Below are 20,062 nucleotides of genomic sequence, written 5' to 3'. Positions count from 1 at the left end.
GAACAACTTCCTGTATCGCCCGGAAATCGTCGAAGAAAAAAGTCTCAGGGCGACAGCGCATGCGCAAAAACGCTTTATACCGGCAGTTTGCGAATTGGTCCAAAGTTGATGCAGCCGCTGCAAGTTGCTAAGCCCCTGGTTTTATAAATCCTCGACTGGTTTTATAAGTCCTCAACTGGTCGGGCGCGGTGGCTCACACCTGTAATCCCAGCACTTTGGGACACTGAGGCGGGAGTATCATCTGGGGTCAGGAGTTCGTAGACCAGCCTGGCCAACATCGTGAAACCCCGCCTCTACTAAAAATATAAAAATTAGTCGGGCATGATGGCGGGGGTGCCTGTAATCCCAGCTTCTTGGGAGGCTGAGGCAGGAGAATCGCTTGAACGCGGGAGGCGGAGGTTGCAGTGAGCCGAGACCACGCCATTGCACTCCAGCCTGGGCAACGAGCAAAATTCCCTGTCAGTCAATCATTCCGCTACTAGGGCTAGTGCAGGGTAGTTGCTGTTTTCTCTTGTGAATTAATTATTGCATGTATCGTGTATAAACGTCTAAAAGATTCTAATTGCTGCCAATTCAAGTCCAAGGCCATCCTCTGAGAAGCTGCTCTAACGCTGCCTCCGAATGAGGCGAGGTCGGTTGCGAGTTTCCTGCTCTGGACTCCTCGTTTGCCCACTGGGGTACCCCGAGTCCACCTCGGGGCTCTTCGGGCCTCAGTTTCCTGCTGCATGGTGGGAATGATGATGCCAGGGCTGTTCCTAATTAGGGTCAAGTGAAATCACACGTGAACTACTCTTATTAATAGAACATTCCATAGAAATGTTACGGGATTCTTATGACTCACACACATGGCCACTCCGAATATTTCGGCTGGTTGGTTCCTCCCAACCCCGACTTTTAGGAGTGTCTGAAGAAGGAAGAGAAGGAAAAGACAAACCACAAGGAAGGGATTTCATGAGGTTATGTAGGATCCTCTCCTTCACTACTTAGTGTGGTCTTCGTGCCTTGTCCTCCCTAGGGAGCTTTGGGATCTGGGGTATCTTTTTATAAAATGAAGATTTGGTAGGTCTAGGATGGACCTGAGAATTCACATTTCTACCAAGCTCCCAGCTGAGATTGCTGGCCACGAACCACAGTTAAGTACCAAGGCTGTAGAACAGACATTTAGAATCCTGGGCAGCATTTAAAAAACTGTGATGCTTAGATTGCACCCTCAGAAATTCTGATTTAGTAGGTCTGGGCTAGAACAGAGGGAGTTAATATTTTTTAAAAGCTCTCCAGGTGATTCTAAGACGCAGTCAAGATTGAGAACCTCTAGTCTAGACGATGATGTAATAATAGCTCTTTTGAGCACTAGATGCACCACCCTATGCTAAGCGCTTTAGATGTTCCATCTTCTGTCGTTTCCAGAACAGCCCTAAAAGATAGGTATTGCAATCATCTCCATTTTTTAGATATGAGAAGTGAAGCTAACAGAGGTGATGTGACTTACTAGAGCCTGTGCAGCTGATACGCAGTAGGACAAATGAGGTCTATCCTGTGCCTAACCCTCCCACCAGCAAAGCCTCGGAATCATCTCTGATAAGTGCTTCTTCAACTACCTTTTTTCATCCTTTCTCAATGGAGCCCCTCTCACTATCTTTCCTTTAAACTCTCAAAAGCCCTCCCAAAGCTCTCTCAGGGTTTCAAGGCATATTCTGCCTTAGATACTGCATTTGTGTTGTCTAGATTCCAAGATTTAAAACTTGTGTCTACTCGCATGTATACACTTCGCAGCACCAAGCAGAGTATCTTACATGTGTTTGGTATTAATATGTGTTGCGTTATATGGTTCCATGCCCAAGGTATTTTCCAGAAGCCTCTATTATGATACAGATTCCTCTATAATACTGGTTACTCAGCAGGCTCTATTCAACTATATAGCCCACTGTTTAGGGCCATATAGTTGACAGACTTCTTTTGCATATACCATCAGTGGAACCACTGATTTGCTCACCCAAATATTATAACTAATATTCCAAAACTCTTATTACATGAATAATCTCCTTTATTCCTCACCATGACCCTACCAAGTCATTGTTGTTGTTATTCACATTTTATGATTGATGAAACTGAGGTCAGGTTGTAACTTGTCCCAGCCACAGAGGCAATGAGTAGAGCCAGAACTGGAATGCGAGCAGCCCGCCCCAAAACCTAACCCTACACTTCCACAGGTGGCAGGTTCTGGTGATTCATGTTTCCCCCGCTACAAACAAAAAGGGAGATCAGTACAATTTTATCCATGGGTGTGGTTATTGAGCCATACAATGTAGGGGAAAAATAATTAAACAATAGAAAAATTAAATTTTGGTAGTGACTATCATTCAAACTGGTAAACTTTTCTGCCAGTTTTACACAGGGAATATTTATGAATGATTACAGTTTCTATTTAATTGCTAGGTGAATAGAAACTGAACATGCCTATAATTTTAGCATTAATTTTCATTTTGAAATTTTAATTAAAGAGATCTAATATGTTGGCTTAACAGTTCTGTGAATAGGTTTGTTGCAAAGAAGCACACATTAAGTGTAGCTTTACAGGGAATCGGGCATCCAAAGCTGATTAACAAAACGGATTCCTGTTGAGTATATCATACAGAAACTTTCCTGGTTTTCCCCAAACTCTTTTGCTGTGTCTCAAGATTTTTCCACCCCATTCATTAAGACAATGACTTGAAAACATTTCAAAGAAATTTCCACCCACAATAGTGGAAGGAGGGAACAATGAGCGTTTGCCAGCAGAGGGCGACTTTGGCCTGTTTCTACAGGATTGTTTCCGTGTTACCTATCTGTGTAACAGTGAACAGAAGTTCATTCAGCAAACAGAAGTACACGTTTCTCAATATTTCACTACAAAAATATTCCATTGAAAATATTTTAATGTACACGTAGCTTAGAGAGTCTGTTCTTCTCAGCGGCACTAAACAGATTATCTACATTAAACTAGCAGTTCAACTGAGACACTCAGTAAGGAAGTCACAGATGGAAACACTGGAAGGTTTTCCCTATTTTTGTAAAGTACACTATGCTTTTTTCCCCCATGAACTCATGACTTCTGAAGTCACTGTATCACCAATGATGATAATCAAATTTCTCAGAAAGCTGGGGATATAACAAGCAGCTTTTACTTGGTTAGGGTCATTATGAGGAGCCTTAAGAGAAAACCAAGAGTCTCTGAGCATCTTCTTGTTGTACGAGTTGTTGTTGTTGTTGTTTGAAACAAGGTCTCACTCTGTCACCCAGGCTAGAATGCAGTGGTGCAATCATAGCTCACTGCAGCATCCAACTCCTGGTCTCAAGTGATCCTTCCACCTCAACCTCACAAGTAACTGGGACTATGGACGTGTGCCACCACGCCCAACTTGTTTTTAAAAATTGAGATGGGGTCCCATTATTTTGCTCAAGCTGCTCTTGAACTCCTGGGTTCAAGCAGTCCTCCTGCCTCGACCTCTCAAAGCTCTGAGATTACAGGTGTGAGCCACCATGTCTGACCTTGTTGTATTAGTTTTTATAAACTTTAATTATAAAGACTCCTGGAGGGGAATATCACACACCAGGCCTGTCGGGGGTGGGGGGCTGGAAAAGGAATAGCATTAGGAGAAATACGTAATTTAAATGACGGGTTGATGGGTGCAGCAAACCACCATGGCATGTGTATACCTATGTAACAAAACTGCACATTCTGCACGTGTACCTCAGAACTTAAAGTATAATAAAAATAAAATAAAATTAAGATTCCAATCTAATGTGCTTTCTTGATTAAAATTATGGAAATACCCAAATTAGATAGAGTAGATGGTGGTAGATGGGATGATTGTTATCAGTTACTATTTTGAATAGCTAAGTATTATGGTAATCCTTTTTAGAAAGAAATCTTTAGAATTAGAATTCTAGATGGCTCCCAAATAGCTACTAACATTAATTTTTCATCTCATCTAATAAAGATAAGTAGTAATATCAAACTATAGTGTATTTTGCTCTCCTTCCAGTTCCATTTCCCAAACAATTGGAAATTAAGTAAATTTGCAATAATAAACTTGAGATGACTTAATTATCCAAACTGGATGTGTCTTTTTCAGATTTATTTTTAAATTTGAATGACTATTGTAGATTGTCACTCCTTTCTATTTTGATAGTATATCCTAATCCAGATGTGTTGTGGGTTAAACATATTTTAAGTTAGTAATTTCTTCCTTTACAAAGCATACCAAAGTTCAGTGACATTGCTACATGTTAAAGGAGTAAGTATGCTGTAAATTCAGAGGAAAATTTTTCTTATGTATAAGAATGTTTTTAGAATTTTGGATAGTCTCACACATAAGTCAAATTAACAGTGTACCGGATACGTTCCCGACGTGTTTGGTTCCTAAGTGACCAGGGAATGCAACATATTTGTTAGCCGTAGACATGGTGTCTGGGGATCTTATTTGACAGCAGCCAACAGTGAGACCTGCAGACCTCTCCCAGCAGCGTGCACACAGACCATACGTGAAGCACTTTACCTGGACCAGCACCATGCTACCCAGACTCTCTGGGTTTAAGTCCCAGCTCTATTGCTTATTAGTTTTGTGACCTTGAGAAAATCATTTAACCTTTCTGTACCTTTGTTTTCTCACCTGTAAAATGGGGTGATTTTTTTAAAAGTACTTAGCTCATAAGGTTTCTGTGAAGATTCAATGAGTTATTGTTTGTAAAGCACCTAGAAAAATACCTAGCGCATACTAAGTGCTATGTATGTATTTTCCTTAATTATTATATTACCTTATTTAGTCCTTACTACATACAAGCTTTCGGGCAGAGCCAGCCTCACAGGTATCCAACCTGCACAGTCACCCAGGAGCCCAAGCTAAGAAGGCCTTGTGCTTGGTTTAATTCTCTGCTGCTGTCATCTTGAAATTTTTCATAACAAGGGACCCCACATTTACCTTTTGCAGTGAGACCTACATTTTCTTGAGGTAGGGAGGATTATTGTCCCCTAATATTATTGCAGCTTTGGAAAAATAACATCCTCAGTGTTCTCACTTGTAAACTATGGTGTAGTTACCGAGTAATCATAAGGTCCTTGGGAGAATTAAATGAGATACTGAATCAGCAGTGATTGGTATACACAAGTTCTCAGAAATAGTATATATTATTATTCTTGTTGTTACCATTTCTCAATATTTCTGTGCTTCTATAAATTCTTATTCTTGCTTATAAGTACAAAAAACCTTCAGTGAAGTTAAAGGTTTACTGAAAGTACAGAATAAAATCATAAAACTCCATTCTGGCAAAATTAAAATAGGTTTATGAAGGGAAAAGGTCACATCTTTACTGTTAGAGAAGTACCTTATTAGAATCTGAGGCTTCTGTAGATCTTAAAACTGAAGAAGTTTTTTGTTCTATAGACCTAGGCTAGAGAAGCATTCAAGACCTTGAAAAAACTTTTCAAATAAATAATATTATCAATAAAAAGTAGGCTCAATACAAAATAAAGCAAAACACTGAAGACTACATCAACCCAAATATTTATTCATACTGAATTTTACTGACTTAACAAATGAATTAATGGAGTAAGACCCCTACAATATAAAGGCAAAGGAAAATGTAAGAAGAAACTACTAGAAGCCACAATTCAATTGCAACATCTCAAATTCAGATCATTCATATTTTTGTTACCAGTAAGATACTTTATGCTTTAACATTAGTTATATCATAGAAGGTAAATAAAATATTTTTGTAGGATGACATGTATAAAATATTTTTTCAAACATAATTTGAAGGTCAAAATAACATATTATTTTATAATTTATTTTAGAAGATAGGATAGAACTCTGTCTTTACAGAGGATAGACTAAGGCCTTCTAAAGAAAATTGGAGTATAACATTTGTTTTAACAAAAAGGTATAATTAATGGAAAATTATTTTATTTGACCTTTACAGAATTAAGAATATAGTATGTTCTTTCCACAATAGTATTTGCCAATCAAAACAAAACTAATGAAAAGCTCTGGCAACCAAAAGTTCTTCTGACTTATTTTTATATCCATCCTCCAAATTTTAGTTTGTTAGGTAAGTACACTCTAGAAAGATAATCTGATGATAGGAAAGTCAAAGCTTGAATTTCTGCCTTCATTTTAGAGTCTGCCATTATTTCCATCTGTCAATAAAAGTAAAATATACTCATACCAGAGTTCTTATCTGCATTTCTGTCAATTCAACAAACTAGTAATCTAGCATTGCTTTATTCTCCAAAACCATGGACGATACCCTTAAGGGTCAGCCAGAATATTCTAAAGCCGCTACAGCTAAAAGTATCTGGAGTGAGAATACTCTGTATGCTGTCTTCACTAACTAGGAATAGTCTGAGATCTTTATGATGATTTCTTCTTCCTTTTCTTAATCCCACAAACTATGACACAGCCATCAAGAATGTGTATATAACCATCATAAGGATAAAAACTAGCCAGCTCCATTCACTGATCTCATCTATTAGCATTCATCTGACTCAATTTCAACAACTATTTACTACCAAGCAACATTTATGTTAGTGCTGTCATATAAAATTTCAAGAGATATTTTCAAAATACGACGTGAATAGCCACCAATGAAGTAAAAGTCAATTAAACATACAACACTTGAATTGTAAAAAGAAACATACTTCTTTTCTCCAAAATGGTTGGCAGGTAACATAAGGCCTCCTCAGGATACTGTCAAGTTTCATTTGGTCCCTTTTTGTCAGTGGAATCAAACTATCTTTAGGTACATTTAACCTGGAAAAAAGTACGTTAAAAAAATCAGTAAAACAAGTGTTCCTGTAAATTGAATGTCATGTATTTTGCCTATATTTATTGTACTACTTCAAGAAACTCCTAAGTAAGAAAATTAGTACAGGTCTGCCTCTTACATCCAGAATTGAGGGGATCTGTCATGTCTTAGACCAAGGGATTTTGACCATGACACACATACACTAAATTGAACACATTCATAGTAGAAGTTTGTGTTTCTACAGTAAGTAAGATTCTCAAGTTTTTGTTTTCCTTCATGTCATACCTGTCGGATGATGACAGGAAGACAGATGTTGATTATTAAACAAATGCCAATAACACTACCATCATGTATATAGATACCAGGGAAGCTTAATAATGTACAGTTAAGTCTCTCAGAGCTTCACACTCTTCTGGCAGTGAGCTCCGATATGCATGGCCAGAGGCTGAGATTCACTGAGGGACTGTAGGTTCCACTGAGTTTTAATTCTTCATAATTCATTGAAGATTCTGGGCCATGGAAGTTAGTCTCTCACTTTCATTACTTTGCGCGCACACACACACACACTCTCTCTCATACCTATCTAGTTTTAAACTTGAAAAATGTGGAATATAACTTTATCATGGTATGTGTTTTAAAAATAGAACATGAGAGGTCCTGGATTTATGGTGTGGTTTACCTTTTGAAGTCACAAATCCTAGATTTCCCAGGAGAGTCTTTTTCAATGTGTCCATAATTATGACCATTTGCCAGTGGCAGCTCTTGGACAGGGGTGACAATTTGATTGAAAGGGGGGCCTAGAGGATTTCCTTTGCAGCCAGGCTTCCGTAGCTACCACAGTGTTTTTCCTTCGATCGTATATTATTTTGGAGTGGCTTTTGCATGCACTGATAGAATTTATGAGATGCAGCTAGAGCTTCTTGAAACCATTCATCTTAATAATTATCAGATCTTATGTCTTGAATTTGTGTTAAAATGTTTTTATACAAACAGATCACCCCCAAGGGATTTTGATCATGACACACATACACTAAATTGAACACATTAATTCACTGGAGTGTAAATATTCAAAAATAAAAAATGAAGTGTTTCCTCTTGCACCTTCGTTTTGTGGGAGGTGGCTGATCACCCAAAACCTGTTCCCATTCCATATCTAGGAAACGAGCGCCTGTTATCAAGGATTGCTCACTGCTTAAAGAAATTCAATAAACACCTTCAAATTCATTCTTGCTGACCAATTACAACAATGAGAAAACATTTTAAAATATCACATTAGCAGAGATTAGCAGAGATGAAAACAAATGTTAATGCCATAAGCTGATAGACAGGTGGACTCTTACTCTTCAGGGAAAGCAAGATCCTTAACCTATCCAGACAGCAGTCAAACCTTCAATATGGGGATCCTCTTTGCCCCACCAGTTCTGGGAATTCAGCCTAAGGGACTAATTAGGGATGTGGGTAGAGATTTAGTTACAAGAGACTCCATCAAAGCACTACCTATCAGAACAGAGATTTGGAAACCACCTAAATGGCTGTGAGGGAATGGCTGAACAAACACTAGCACATCTAGAATTAAAACTCAGCAACAAAAGACACTAAAATAAGAAATGTACTTTATTGACAAGGAAAAGTGATCACATTGTGTTGTGTTTTTTAAAAAGCAGATTACAAAATAACAAGAATATGATCTCAGTTTTGTGAAAAAGTTATGACTATGCACAGAAAAAAAATCTGCAAAGGTAAGGCTGCTGATCCGTAGGTGATATTTAACTTGTTACTTAATATTTTTTCTATAATGAACATATATAATACACTTGCCAAATTTGAGGTTCCCAAATTTTAATAATCTTAAAATGAGATTTTTCTTTTGAAGTTAAAAATTTAAATCTAAGACAAAATTGATTCATATGGCAAATGATGTTGTCAATGGTTATGATTTAATTTGATTTAATGTAGTGTTTTTTTTTGTTTTTTTTTTTTTGAGGCAGAGTCTGGCTCTATCAATCAGGCTGGAGTGCAGTGGCGTGATCATGGCTCACTGCAACTGCCGTCTCCCAGGTTCAAGCAATTCTTGTGCCTCAGCCTTCCCAGTAGCTGGGAATACAGGCAAGCACCACCACACCCAGCTAATGTTTGTATTTTTAGTAAAGACTAAAAATGTTGCCCTGGCTGGTCTCAAACTTCTGGCCTCAAGTGATCCACCCATCTCAGCCTCCCAAAGTGCTGGGATTACAGGTGTGAGCCACCACATGCCCAGCCTACAATGTATTGTACTTTTAAGTATAAAAAGTGTTTAACAGCTACTCAGGAAGCTGAGGTAGGAGATTCGCTTGAACTCAGGAGGCGGAGGTTGCAGTGAGCCGAGATTGCACCACTGCACTCCAGCCTGGGTGACAGAGCAAGCTCCGTTTCCAAAAAAAAAAAAAAAAAAAAAAGTATATAAAATGTTTTAACCATAAGAGTAAAACAAAAAGAGTTTTGAGCTGACTGAAAGTGTAACACATTAACCAAATTCATGTGTTAAGTATTTTAGTAGTTGGAACAGAAACATTAATGAATTTAATTCATAATTATATAATCATAAGTTATAGTGGACAATATAAGTAAAAAACATTAAGAACTTTTCCTTGTAGTGACTTTTAGGCTTATTGTTACATATGACAGTGAATTGTCATCATAAATATCCTAGTTCTGCTATACTATCTAACCTTTTAAGATCAGAAGGGAGAAGACCAAGCCATCGAATAGCTGGAACTGTGAGATGATGAGCTTCAAAAGACATAGACTAAAATGAAAAACAAAAGTATATTAGGTGAGGCTAAATTGCAGAAAACTAGCATTCCTGTTTTTCAGCCAAACTGTTCGCTTATCAAGAAGGACAAGCACTAACGCTGGCTGCACATGCCCAGAGCCCACAGAAGAAAGAAAATCATCAGGAGCTACACTAAGCTAGGCTTTCAGTGAAGGTGTTAAAACTTCTCTGGATTGGGTGCGGTGGCTCACGCCTGTAATCCCAGCACTTTGGGAGGCCAAGGCGGGAGGATAGCTTGAGCTCAGGAGTCCAAGGTTGCAGTGAGCTATCACTGCACCACGGCACTCTGTCTCAAAACAGCAACAAAACAACTTCTATGTAGTGTTTCTGTATTAATTTTCTAAAGCAAAACTATAAATGAAGCTCTTTGACCTACATTTCTTATTGTTCATAACTCCCCATCTTACACCCTGCTCCATCATTCTTTTCATCTGCTATAAATTTCACCATGCATCATAATCCCTTGGAGAAGCCCACCCCTTGAGATTCTGGCTCAGTAGTTCTGGATAGGGACTGAGATTTGCATTTCTAAGAATTTTCCAGGTGATGCTGATGCTGCTGGCTTAAGACCACACTGTGAGACCACTGATATATGGTAACTGTAGACACTAGTGGCGACAGTCAGAATTCAAGGCTGTATGTAATATTTAGAGTATATTTGGTGATCAGACAGTGTTGTTGTTACCCTGAAGCCTCACAGTTACTTCAGTATGCCCAGAGTGCAGGATAATAATGCCTCTTGCCCACAGCTAATCCCATTCTGTCATCTGTGGTTGGACTGGTCATGCTGGGAGCTGGAGTCACAGCCACCGACATACAGACTGCTCCTAGAATAGGATACTAGGCCCTCTTACTCTCAGCCTACTTGGGGGTGTAATCACTTGGGGGTGTAAATGCAGAAATCACCCCAATGAATAGAAAATATCTAAATAATAAAAAAGGAAAACTGCTTTTCTATACTTACCATAGATCCATACTTATAGATGCACATTATTTCTATGCCTGTTAAAAGAAAGTTAACCATAAAATTAGTCTTTTTACATATTACAGCTTAATTTGCACTATCAAATTTCATCTGCTATCTACAATTTTAATTTTGTGGACATCACCAATAAAAAATTTATGGTTCTCAGTTTAATATGACAAAATAACAATAAATTGTCTCAAATAATTATAGACCTAATTTTAAAGTAATCATTTTCTTTTAAAATGTTTTATGAAAGTGTTCTGAGAGCAGAAAACACAACTACAAGCCAGGTGCAGTGGCTCATGCCTGCAATCTCAGCACTTTGGGAGGCCGAGGTGGGCAGATCACCTGAGGTCAGAGGTTCAAGACCAGCCTGGGCAACATGGTGAAACCTCGTCTCTATTAAAAATACAAAAAATTAACTAGGCGTGGTGGCATGTGCCTGTAGTTCCAGCTACTCAGGAGGCTGAGGCAGGAGAATCACTTGAACCCAGGAGGCAGAGGTTGCAGTGAGCCAAGATTACGCCACTGCACTCCAGCCTGGGTGACAGATGGGGACTCAGTCACAAAGAAGAAGAAGGAGAAGGAGAAGAAGAGGAGGAGGAGGAAGGAGAAGAAGAAGGAGATGAAGAAGAAGAAAACACAACTACAAATACGATTTAGTTATGATTATTGTTGTAAATAGCCCAATGATAAATTACCATGTGGATCAGCATCTACAAGAGTGAAAACAGGAATGTGAAATGTATCCCACAGTTTCTTGACTAAAAGTCTTGTGTTTAGATCAGGAACTCCCTTTCCCTAAAAGCAAGATGAAAATTAAGAATTTTAACTTCAGTAGAATGAAATGGTTAGAACTACACTCATTAATAATTTAAAAATTAGGCCAGGCATGGTGGCTCACTTCTGTAATCCCAGCACATTGGGAGGCCGAGGTGGGTGGATCACTTGAGGTCAGGAGTTTGAGACAGTCTGGCCAACGTGGTGAAACCCTGTATCTACTAAAAATACAAAATTAGCCAGGTGTGGTGGTGCATGCCTGTAATCCCAAGTACTCAGGAGGCTGAGACAGGAGTTTGCAGTGAGCTGAGATTGCACCATTGCACTCCAGCTTGGGCAAAAAGAGAGAAACTCCATCTCAATAATAATAATAATAATTTAAAAGTTACAGGTTATGCTCATACAATGGGTAGTACTCTACATTGTGGCCACAGGAACCCCGGTTCATATCTGAGTCACAGCACCAAAAAGAAAAAAATAAAGTTATATCTCTCTACCTTGAATTTCAGATGCTAAAAGACTGGTGTTGATTGTGAAAAAAAAAAAAAAGTACATTATATACTAACAGAGTGAAGGACTGGGAATTATGCCAGTCCTAGGAAATGATCCTGAGGAAATATTTCAGCAAAAACAGAAATAATAAAAATCCTACATATTTAAAGGTGCTCACTGAAGTGTTATTTAAAATGGCAAAAACGAATATAAATAGTCAAAATATCTAACAACAGGGGTGCGAAGAGGCAGCGCAGTACAGTGGAGATCTGCACCAGCTGCAGGGCTAGGCAGCCTGAGCTCCCACAACTAACCAGTAGTTTTGTTACTCATTCAAGCTCATGCTGCTAATGAATAATTTAATAAGGAATAAAATTATTTAACAATCACAAAGCACTTAGAAGAGTACCTGGCTTAAATTTAGGATTTAATAAAACTTAAATGGTGAGATAATATTATGAAGTCATTAAAACAATAATTATGTAGAAAAGTAAATGGAAGAGTGTTACAACAATGTTAGAGAAAAGCAGAAAACCAGATGAAATGGAGCAGAGGAAGAACTCAGAGTAGCCCTGGAGATTAAGAATGGGCTTTGTATCAGGCAGCTCTGGGTTTGAATTCCCTCTCTGCCCATCATCAGTGGTGTGACGTTGGGCAAGTTTCTTAGTCTCTTTAAGCCATGGCTTTATCTCTAAAATCAGCATAAATATGCCTGTCACACTGAGTGATGGCATTATAGCAACATGCAGTTCAACCATTCAAATCCAGTCCTGGTTTTGAACAGTCATAGAGATGTGGTAAAATACCTTCCAGCATTCCAGTACCCCATTATTAAAGTTGGGATGATGTCAGTACCTACCTCATAAGGCTGTTGCGAGCCTTCACAAGTTGATGTGTGATAAACAGCAATAAATGTGAACCTTTATTATGGCAAGTGCTTAGCAGGGCTCCTAGCTCATCATGAGTACTTAGTATATTTTCATAATGTTCTTTGGGAAAAATAATAGCAGATGAACGTGGTATAGGAGTCAAATGGTATTAAAGGACATACGGTGAAAAATGGCTCTTCCTAATGTGGCCCTCGAGTCCCAGCCCCCTCTTGAGGGGGGTTTGTGAGGGATGCTTGTGGAAGCAGTGAGAAGCACTGCCCTCGAGAGGAGGCAGAATGGAGTCTTAGACCTAAGGACTGACCAATTCCACAGAGGCATCCAGATTTAGAGCAGAAATATCAGACAAAACCAAAAGTTTTTGAATTGGCAAGGAAGGAAATGACAAGTACTGGTGTGGCAGGGAATCAGTTAGGTAGAGTGAGAGATAATTGGAGTCAGGGACCTGCCTGGAGGCTATCAGGTGGTTGTCTTGTGTAAGCATGAAAGGGGAAGGATTAGGGAGAAGGGACTGAAATGAAAGAGATTCCCAAGGCCAATGCAAAAGGACTTGCTGACCACAAGATGTGAGGAGTGAGCCAAACTGACTCTGATGTGTGGGCCTCATTGTAGTATCCGCAGTGATAGCCACAGGACAAGTGGCAGGAACACTCAGCTCTTCAAGGAAGACAGATTTTGAGTGTGGTTTTAGAAATATGAACTTATCAAGGTTATAGTGCTCTATGATCATACCATCGTATTCCAGCCTGGGCAACAGAGGGAGAACTTATCTCTATTTTTTTTAAAAAAAGAATCTGAGGTGATAGCCAGATTTCAGGATTTTAAATAAACACCTTGGAAATTCGCATTCTATGATCCCAAAGGATGCATTATATTGAAAACAGGACCTTACCAATCACCGTAGCAGCATATGTTAGTCTTGAAATTGTAGTAAAGTTAGATAATATACCGTAATCATGATGCATGGAGACATTTTGTTGCAAAAGTTGTCGTCTAGGAGCCGCTGAAATGTTGCATCTTTTTCTACAATTAATACAAACTTTGCATCTGTAACTAAATCTGTGAAGTTAAGGCTGATAAATTGAAAGCATGAGTATTTCAGTTTAATCATCAACTAAATTAAGGTGCCATATAAATAATTCAAAAGCAGCTATAGATATAACATTTTAATTTGTACCTTCAAATACAGAAACATATCTATTCATATATTCAGATATCTGTCTCTGCCACTAGATGGTGAGCTCCTAAAAGAGTCCTAAAGAAGGGACCATGGTGTGTTCATCTTGACAGCTATGGGTCTAACTTGTTCCTTACACATTATGAAGGCTTGGCTTATCAAAGGAACGGATGAATGAGCATTCTAAAAATTTAAATAGTTTTACCACTTAAAGGATACTCCAAATTCCTTGAATATTAGATGGCACGGCAACAGCCTATTTTAAAAAAAAACAGTTTTTATTTTACATAAAAAGCAAAATAACCACATTTTTTAGTTTATCACGAAGCCCTCTGTTTTCACTTTTCTTTGACCATACCAGTCATCAGAGACTTATTCTTCAGTTAAAAAATAGTAGAAAACAGCTTTACCCCTCAGTGGAAAACAGGCACACGACTCACAGCAATTCTCCCAACAGGAGTACTAAGTTTAGTACTGTGGGCTCTCTTTGTACCAAAGCCCAGCAGATAGTTTAGTATTAGAAATATTACTTCCAGAACCAGAAAATTTTATGAAGATTACTAAATAACCATGTTTAAATGATCAAGTCACACCTTACCTGAAAATAGTAGTGCATTTTTAAAGAGTTGTATATGTATGTTTATTTCAGTCTGGCATTTGACAATTAGCATATTTTGAAACTATGTAACGTACAGTTCCTAAAGCATATGGCTATTCATCTTTCAGTTTTATTTTGAAATCTTAAGCTCTAAGTTACATAACAAAGCAAGAAATAAAATTATGCTTCAAAACTGAAGGAGCTGAGAGTTAAAGCTATGAAAACATTGATGATGCTTCTTACTGTCGCACCACAGGTACAATTCACTTTAGTGCCGTCTTCCTCGATATATCTTAAGTTGCCAGCAATTAAACCTTTTGATGTAGATAACTGAAAAAAAAAGACATATTTGAAACCTGTTTCACTGATTTTATGCTATTAAGTCGCTCTTTGTGCTCATCTACTAAATTATTTGTATTTTTGCTCAGATTGAAATGTAAGAGATGAAAGAGAAAATATGTAAAGATATTTAGGAATTAAAAATATTTGGGAATCTGTCAGTTTGGTCCACTCACCCAAAGGAATATATTGAGAATGTGTGATTTAAATTTATAGTGAGAAAAATGCAGCATCAAATAATATCAAAAGGAGACAATATTATGTTTTAAAATTATGTTTTATGCAAATATTTTGTTTTAAAATAAAACGTTTTGTATTAGGTACTACTTACTATATGCAGACTCCTCCTTGACACTTTTAACATACAAGAAATGTCATTGATAATGTTGTCCACAACAGTCTGGTTACCAAAGAGTTGGCTGTCAGTGTAATATATGTCTCTATGAAAATGTAAAATACATATTTTTAATTAACCATATTCTCTTTGAATATGACAAGTATTAGAGTGTTATCTGAAGAAAGCTTTAACTGGATGAAAACACAACATATAAAGAAAGTAAATTATGAGCCGCAGTTTAGTCTCATGTAACTTTTCAAAGCATATAAGAAAAGTTAATCCAACTAATTATCACATGACATTTTAAAGAGTAATTTACTAGAACAATATATTTACCTTTTGGTTGCATAAGTGTTGCTTTGTACTAATTTATAAATCATGGACAATATTTTAAGGATTAGAGCTGGAAAATAAGATTCAACAAACAGGTTACTCATTATTTCTCTTACTGATTCAAAAGATACTGCTATCTAGGATTTTAACTTAACTTCAGTTAACATTTAAAAAATTATCTTTCCAAAATGGGAAGGTTAAGTACAGAACAAATTACCTGAAGAATCAGTTAAAATGAATTGCTCGCCCTACGGACAGCAAAACTGAGAGGATAATTTTCCACTGAACCATATACCTTGAAAAATATGTTTATGTTGATAACCTACTGCCATAGTTATTGGCAATGAAAAATTCTAGAAATTTATTTTATGTACAAAAGTGGTCTATCAAAAACAAGTAAAATTATTCAACTAGGAACAAATAAAATTGAGAAGATAACAAACTGTATTTCTCCTTTATTACTGAAAGCTGAGAACAATTAACTTACCAAATTTTTGAACTGATTTTGGTGAATCACTTTTGATTTTTCTTGTGGTGCAATGGGATACCATCTGAAGACCCACAGAATCTTCAAACCTGTCATTTCATTTAAAGCAAAGGAAGAAAGTGAAAAAGACAAACAATAATACTTAAGGTCTTCTGCTCTTCATTTATAACCCACATTTCTTTTCAAGGTAAGCACTGAAGCTGTAGGATCAACTGGTTTGAAAGCATACATCATTCCAGGTGATAACTAGGAAATTAGATTTGTGACCTACAGAGGCACTAAGATAAACTGCTTAACATAAATGAGCTAATACCTTTGATGAGGGAGTGTGGGAGTGTTTGTGTGTGTGTGTGCATAATTTTTCCTGGGAAGACATTTTTAGTGTATATAAAATGTTTTCAAATATTTCACAATTTGTACTTTACTCATTTAAATAATCTACTCATTTAATAATTTTACTCAATTTAATAAGCTTTGAAATGTTTCATTTCTGATTTACCTGCAAAATTACATTACATAAAATAACAATTTTATTAGGTTGTTAGGTTGAACTGCCAAACTTCTCCTAAAGGTGGCAGAAGGCACCAGGCGGATATGTCAGGTGAAAGCTGCTTCAAAGCTAGATAAAATCCATCTTTCAAAACATGATTGGAAAGTATACAGCTTATATTACTTATATGGGTCATAAAACAATAGTGATGAAGGAGACTCAAAACTCCTTTCATTTAGTTTCTGTATCTCTTACAAAATATGAGAGGCTGAAAGAAGCGTATATAACTAGGTTCAAGAACTCTGATAAAGTTGTTTACTGATTTTACCCTTTTTGGACACATGACTTAGCACGGGTAGAGGCTGTGCCAGGAGAAAGCCTTAAATGTGCTCTATGTTCAGGATACTTTTATTTTGGTCTAGTATCAGGATTGGTTATACTTCCCCTGAGCAAGTGGTTTGCTTTTGCAGTGTAGCTGAGAACTGCACCCATGATATCTCCCTCTCTGAGTGCTAGAAAGCTTAGCTCCAAGTTGGGTGCCTATTTTTAGCAAGATTATGAGACTTTATCACATGCATTTGGAATTCCAACCTCTTCTGGAGCTCCATTCTGTTGGTACTAGCATTGTTTTTCCTTTGCCTCATCTTTCGCACCTACTTCTAGTTGACATAACCTCTCTGTATGGGATGTATTTGGAAACTTCCTAAATCCTTTTTTTTTTTGGCAAAGTAAAGGCAATAAAATGAATAAAATATGACCAGAACTCTAACTCAGATAATTAGAATAATGACACAGATACTGCATTTAAAATATAAAAATGCAAAATGCCCACTTTATGTTTTCCCAGCTTGACCTGTTGTCTATCACGAATGCAGGTGCTTCGTTTCTTGCCAAGCTTGTGATTATGTCTTGGATAATATTTTCTATGGATGCAAGAACCTCAGAACTGAAACAATAAACACAGCATGATTCCATCTTAATTACACATTTTGACTTTATAACATGTAAGATTTTCCTAGATCGATACTAAAGTTACTTTTTATTTTACTGTGTTTTAAGACTAGGTAACTGAGGCAGGGTTTACAAAAAAAAAAAAAAAGACTAGGTAATTCAATTCGTGTCAATAATTATCTCTCCCACTAAACCTTTAGTACTGCATTAAAACAACTGTATTTCATTTGCTTGTAATTTTACTTCTCAAGCAATTACCGGTTGAAGATGTCCCATCTACATTAATGACTAAATTTACAACCGTATTTTTATCTACACTACATATTAACCTACTGTAATCTAGCTGAACTTGGATACAAACTTGACTTGAAATATTACCAATAAATGTTTTAATTAAAAAGTGATACAATATTGGCTTTGAATTTCTTTCCCAAAAATGCAATGCAAAAGAAACACCTTTTGTGGTCTCACATCACCCTAGTTGATCTTATGGCTTAAAATCGGCTCTTTTGAAACTTAGTGATACAAAAAAGAAAATGTCTAATCACTACCCTGAAAAGAATAAATTGTGAGTTCTGCAACAAACGGTTGACTTGGCAGCTGTACAGCACTCTACAGCAAAATGCGAACACCAAGCCCAGTTTTCTGTCAGCTGACTGTTAATTTCAAAAGCCATCAGCTTCAAAAAATGTTGTTCTGCTATAAACACCATTAGCTTATTGTCTAGGAAGAGAAATCAAATAAGCTCTAGAAAACGGGTAAATTGTTGAGAGTTTTAATTTCCACAGAAACTTCAGCGCTTTTACTGAAAATTTGTGTATCAGAAAATGAATTTTAAAACATTTAATCTATTTTAATGTTGGGAGGTAAAAACTGACCCAAATACTCATTTTTCCCAGTTTCAAGAAAAAGTGTTGCAAGACAATACTGTAACCAACTTTGAGATATAATCAGATTCGTCTACATCTGCGATATTAACAAGGGACTTCCCATTCTCCTTTTCCCTCACTGTCCTAAGTTCTCCCTCAAACTAAGTTCTTTTGTCAAATTTGGTTTGCTTGTAGGTTTTTCAGGTTTTTTGGTGGTTTGAGCTTAAAAATAAAAGCCTGCAAAACTTTGCTGAGCAATCAGCCAAGAAAGCAGATCAAGGAAACAAAACAATGCATTTTTAAGTGAAAGTGGTCAACAACATAGACATGTTTTCTGTGGATAATTCCAACATGGGTAGCTGGAGGCTTCCTGGAATTGATTTTAAGTAAATCATTTAAAATATGTTCATTCTCTCCTCTTCCAAAACAATTATTATAAACCACTTAAAATGTGTTGATGTCCTTGTTAATTGAGAAAACCATTCGCTTACTGTGAGAAGACATACAACACTCATTTTCTTTCTCTAAAAAAAATTAAAGTTTAACCTAAAATTTTATCAGAAAAAAATTAAAAAAATACAAAGCCAACTGTACCCCAAATTCCCTAACCTATAAGGATCTTAGGAAACCTTCCAACCCAGCTGCAAGGAGCCTCTTGGAAATTCTAGAAGGAGAACATTCTAGAAGCCAGAAGGGAGACTGCCACCTGGCTTTCATTCTCACATCAAAATAACGGTTTAAAACAGGTGGCAGGTACTCAGGAAGGATCGTTTTGGGGGTTCCAGGCTGGCTCGCCAAGGTGCTCCTCCTCAGCCTCAACACCAGGAGGCAGCCCGGGGCCGGGAAGGGTGCTGGGACTGCTCTACAGAGCTGCGGCGTCGTGCCTCGGCTCCAGCTCCTGTACCTGGAGGCCAGGTGGCTTCCCCCACTGGGGGGCTCCCCGCCATCTCTCCTCAGGGCAGCCAGCAGGGACTCCCTGTGTCGGTCCAAAACCTCGAAGAACGACGCCTCGGGCCCCATGGGTGCAAAGGCCATGAGGACGGAGGGCTGCCAGAAGCTCCAGAAGCTCCAGAAGCGCCTGTCCTAGGCTCCACCCTGGAGGCGTGGCTGCTCGCCTTTCCCGCGCTTTCTGAGCAGGCAGGCGCGTGTGCACACCACGCCCCCGCAAGACAGGGCTGGACCGGCGCATGCGTAGAGGACGGCCTTGGAGTGCGCAAGCGCAGAGCTCTCAGGCGAGATCCCACCTGCGACACCCCAAGGCGGGTGCTTTGCTGAGCGTCGGTCGTGCAGGCGAGGCCTCAGGGCCTTGCGTGGCTGAGCTGAGAGATGTCTGTGTGGCCTGCTGGGGATACTGGACCCAGAGTCCCTTGAGGTGGTTTAATTATTTTTGGGGTGGGCTACTTAGGAGCAGCAATATCAGCGATTTTGCGTTAAAACCCATAGTGACGAAGACCCAGCCATATGAGATGACAGTTCTCGACACTGGTTCAGCTGTGATTGAGGAATATGCAATTCCTGCCCTTACTGACGTTTAATAGCAGTTGCCTCTAGAGCCGTTCCCACTCAGGTCCCTCTTGTAATTCCCTTAAGAACCCCAGGAAGTTCCTGATGTGTCATCCTCATTTTGCGGGAGCCGGGAAGGGTCTGCTCAGGCCAGCCAGGCCCGGGTTAGAATCCCAGCCCTCCCACGCTGTGGGCAGACTGATTTAGCAAACTAAAATCCAGGACAACCAGTTCAATTAGAATTTCAGATAAACAAC

The 20,062-nt window shown here is 38.2% G+C and overlaps 1 protein-coding gene across 2 annotated transcripts; it reads right to left on the bottom strand.

The window, feature by feature from the left end:
* Nucleotides 1–5,527: 5,527 nt before the first annotated feature.
* On the bottom strand, nucleotides 5,528–19,411 carry SPO11 (SPO11 initiator of meiotic double strand breaks). Of its 2 annotated transcripts, XM_012467208.2 has the most exons (13): nucleotides 19,207–19,411; nucleotides 17,315–17,428; nucleotides 15,993–16,081; nucleotides 15,509–15,575; nucleotides 15,167–15,275; nucleotides 14,740–14,826; nucleotides 14,118–14,154; nucleotides 13,671–13,780; nucleotides 11,264–11,363; nucleotides 10,560–10,597; nucleotides 9,492–9,568; nucleotides 6,677–6,788; nucleotides 5,528–6,175 (listed from the first exon to the last, which is right to left on the bottom strand). In XM_012467208.2, the coding sequence occupies exons 1-13, from the start codon at nucleotides 19,335–19,337 to the stop codon at nucleotides 6,056–6,058; spliced, it is 1,191 nt and encodes a 396-aa protein (XP_012322631.1). In that variant the 5' UTR covers nucleotides 19,338–19,411; the 3' UTR covers nucleotides 5,528–6,055. The 2 variants fall into 2 exon arrangements, with proteins under 2 accessions (XP_012322631.1, XP_012322632.1); XM_012467209.2 differs by lacking the exon at nucleotides 17,315–17,428.
* Nucleotides 19,412–20,062: the final 651 nt, after the last annotated feature.

The sequence above is a fragment of the Aotus nancymaae genome, unplaced genomic scaffold (assembly GCF_030222135.1).
Source record: "Aotus nancymaae isolate 86718 unplaced genomic scaffold, 86718_ANA_hifiasm-v0.15.2.pri h1tg000029l, whole genome shotgun sequence".
Taxonomy (NCBI): domain Eukaryota; kingdom Metazoa; phylum Chordata; class Mammalia; order Primates; family Aotidae; genus Aotus; species Aotus nancymaae.
The sequence above is the reverse complement of the archived record's forward strand: the minus strand, read 5'-3'. Positions and strand labels throughout refer to the sequence as shown.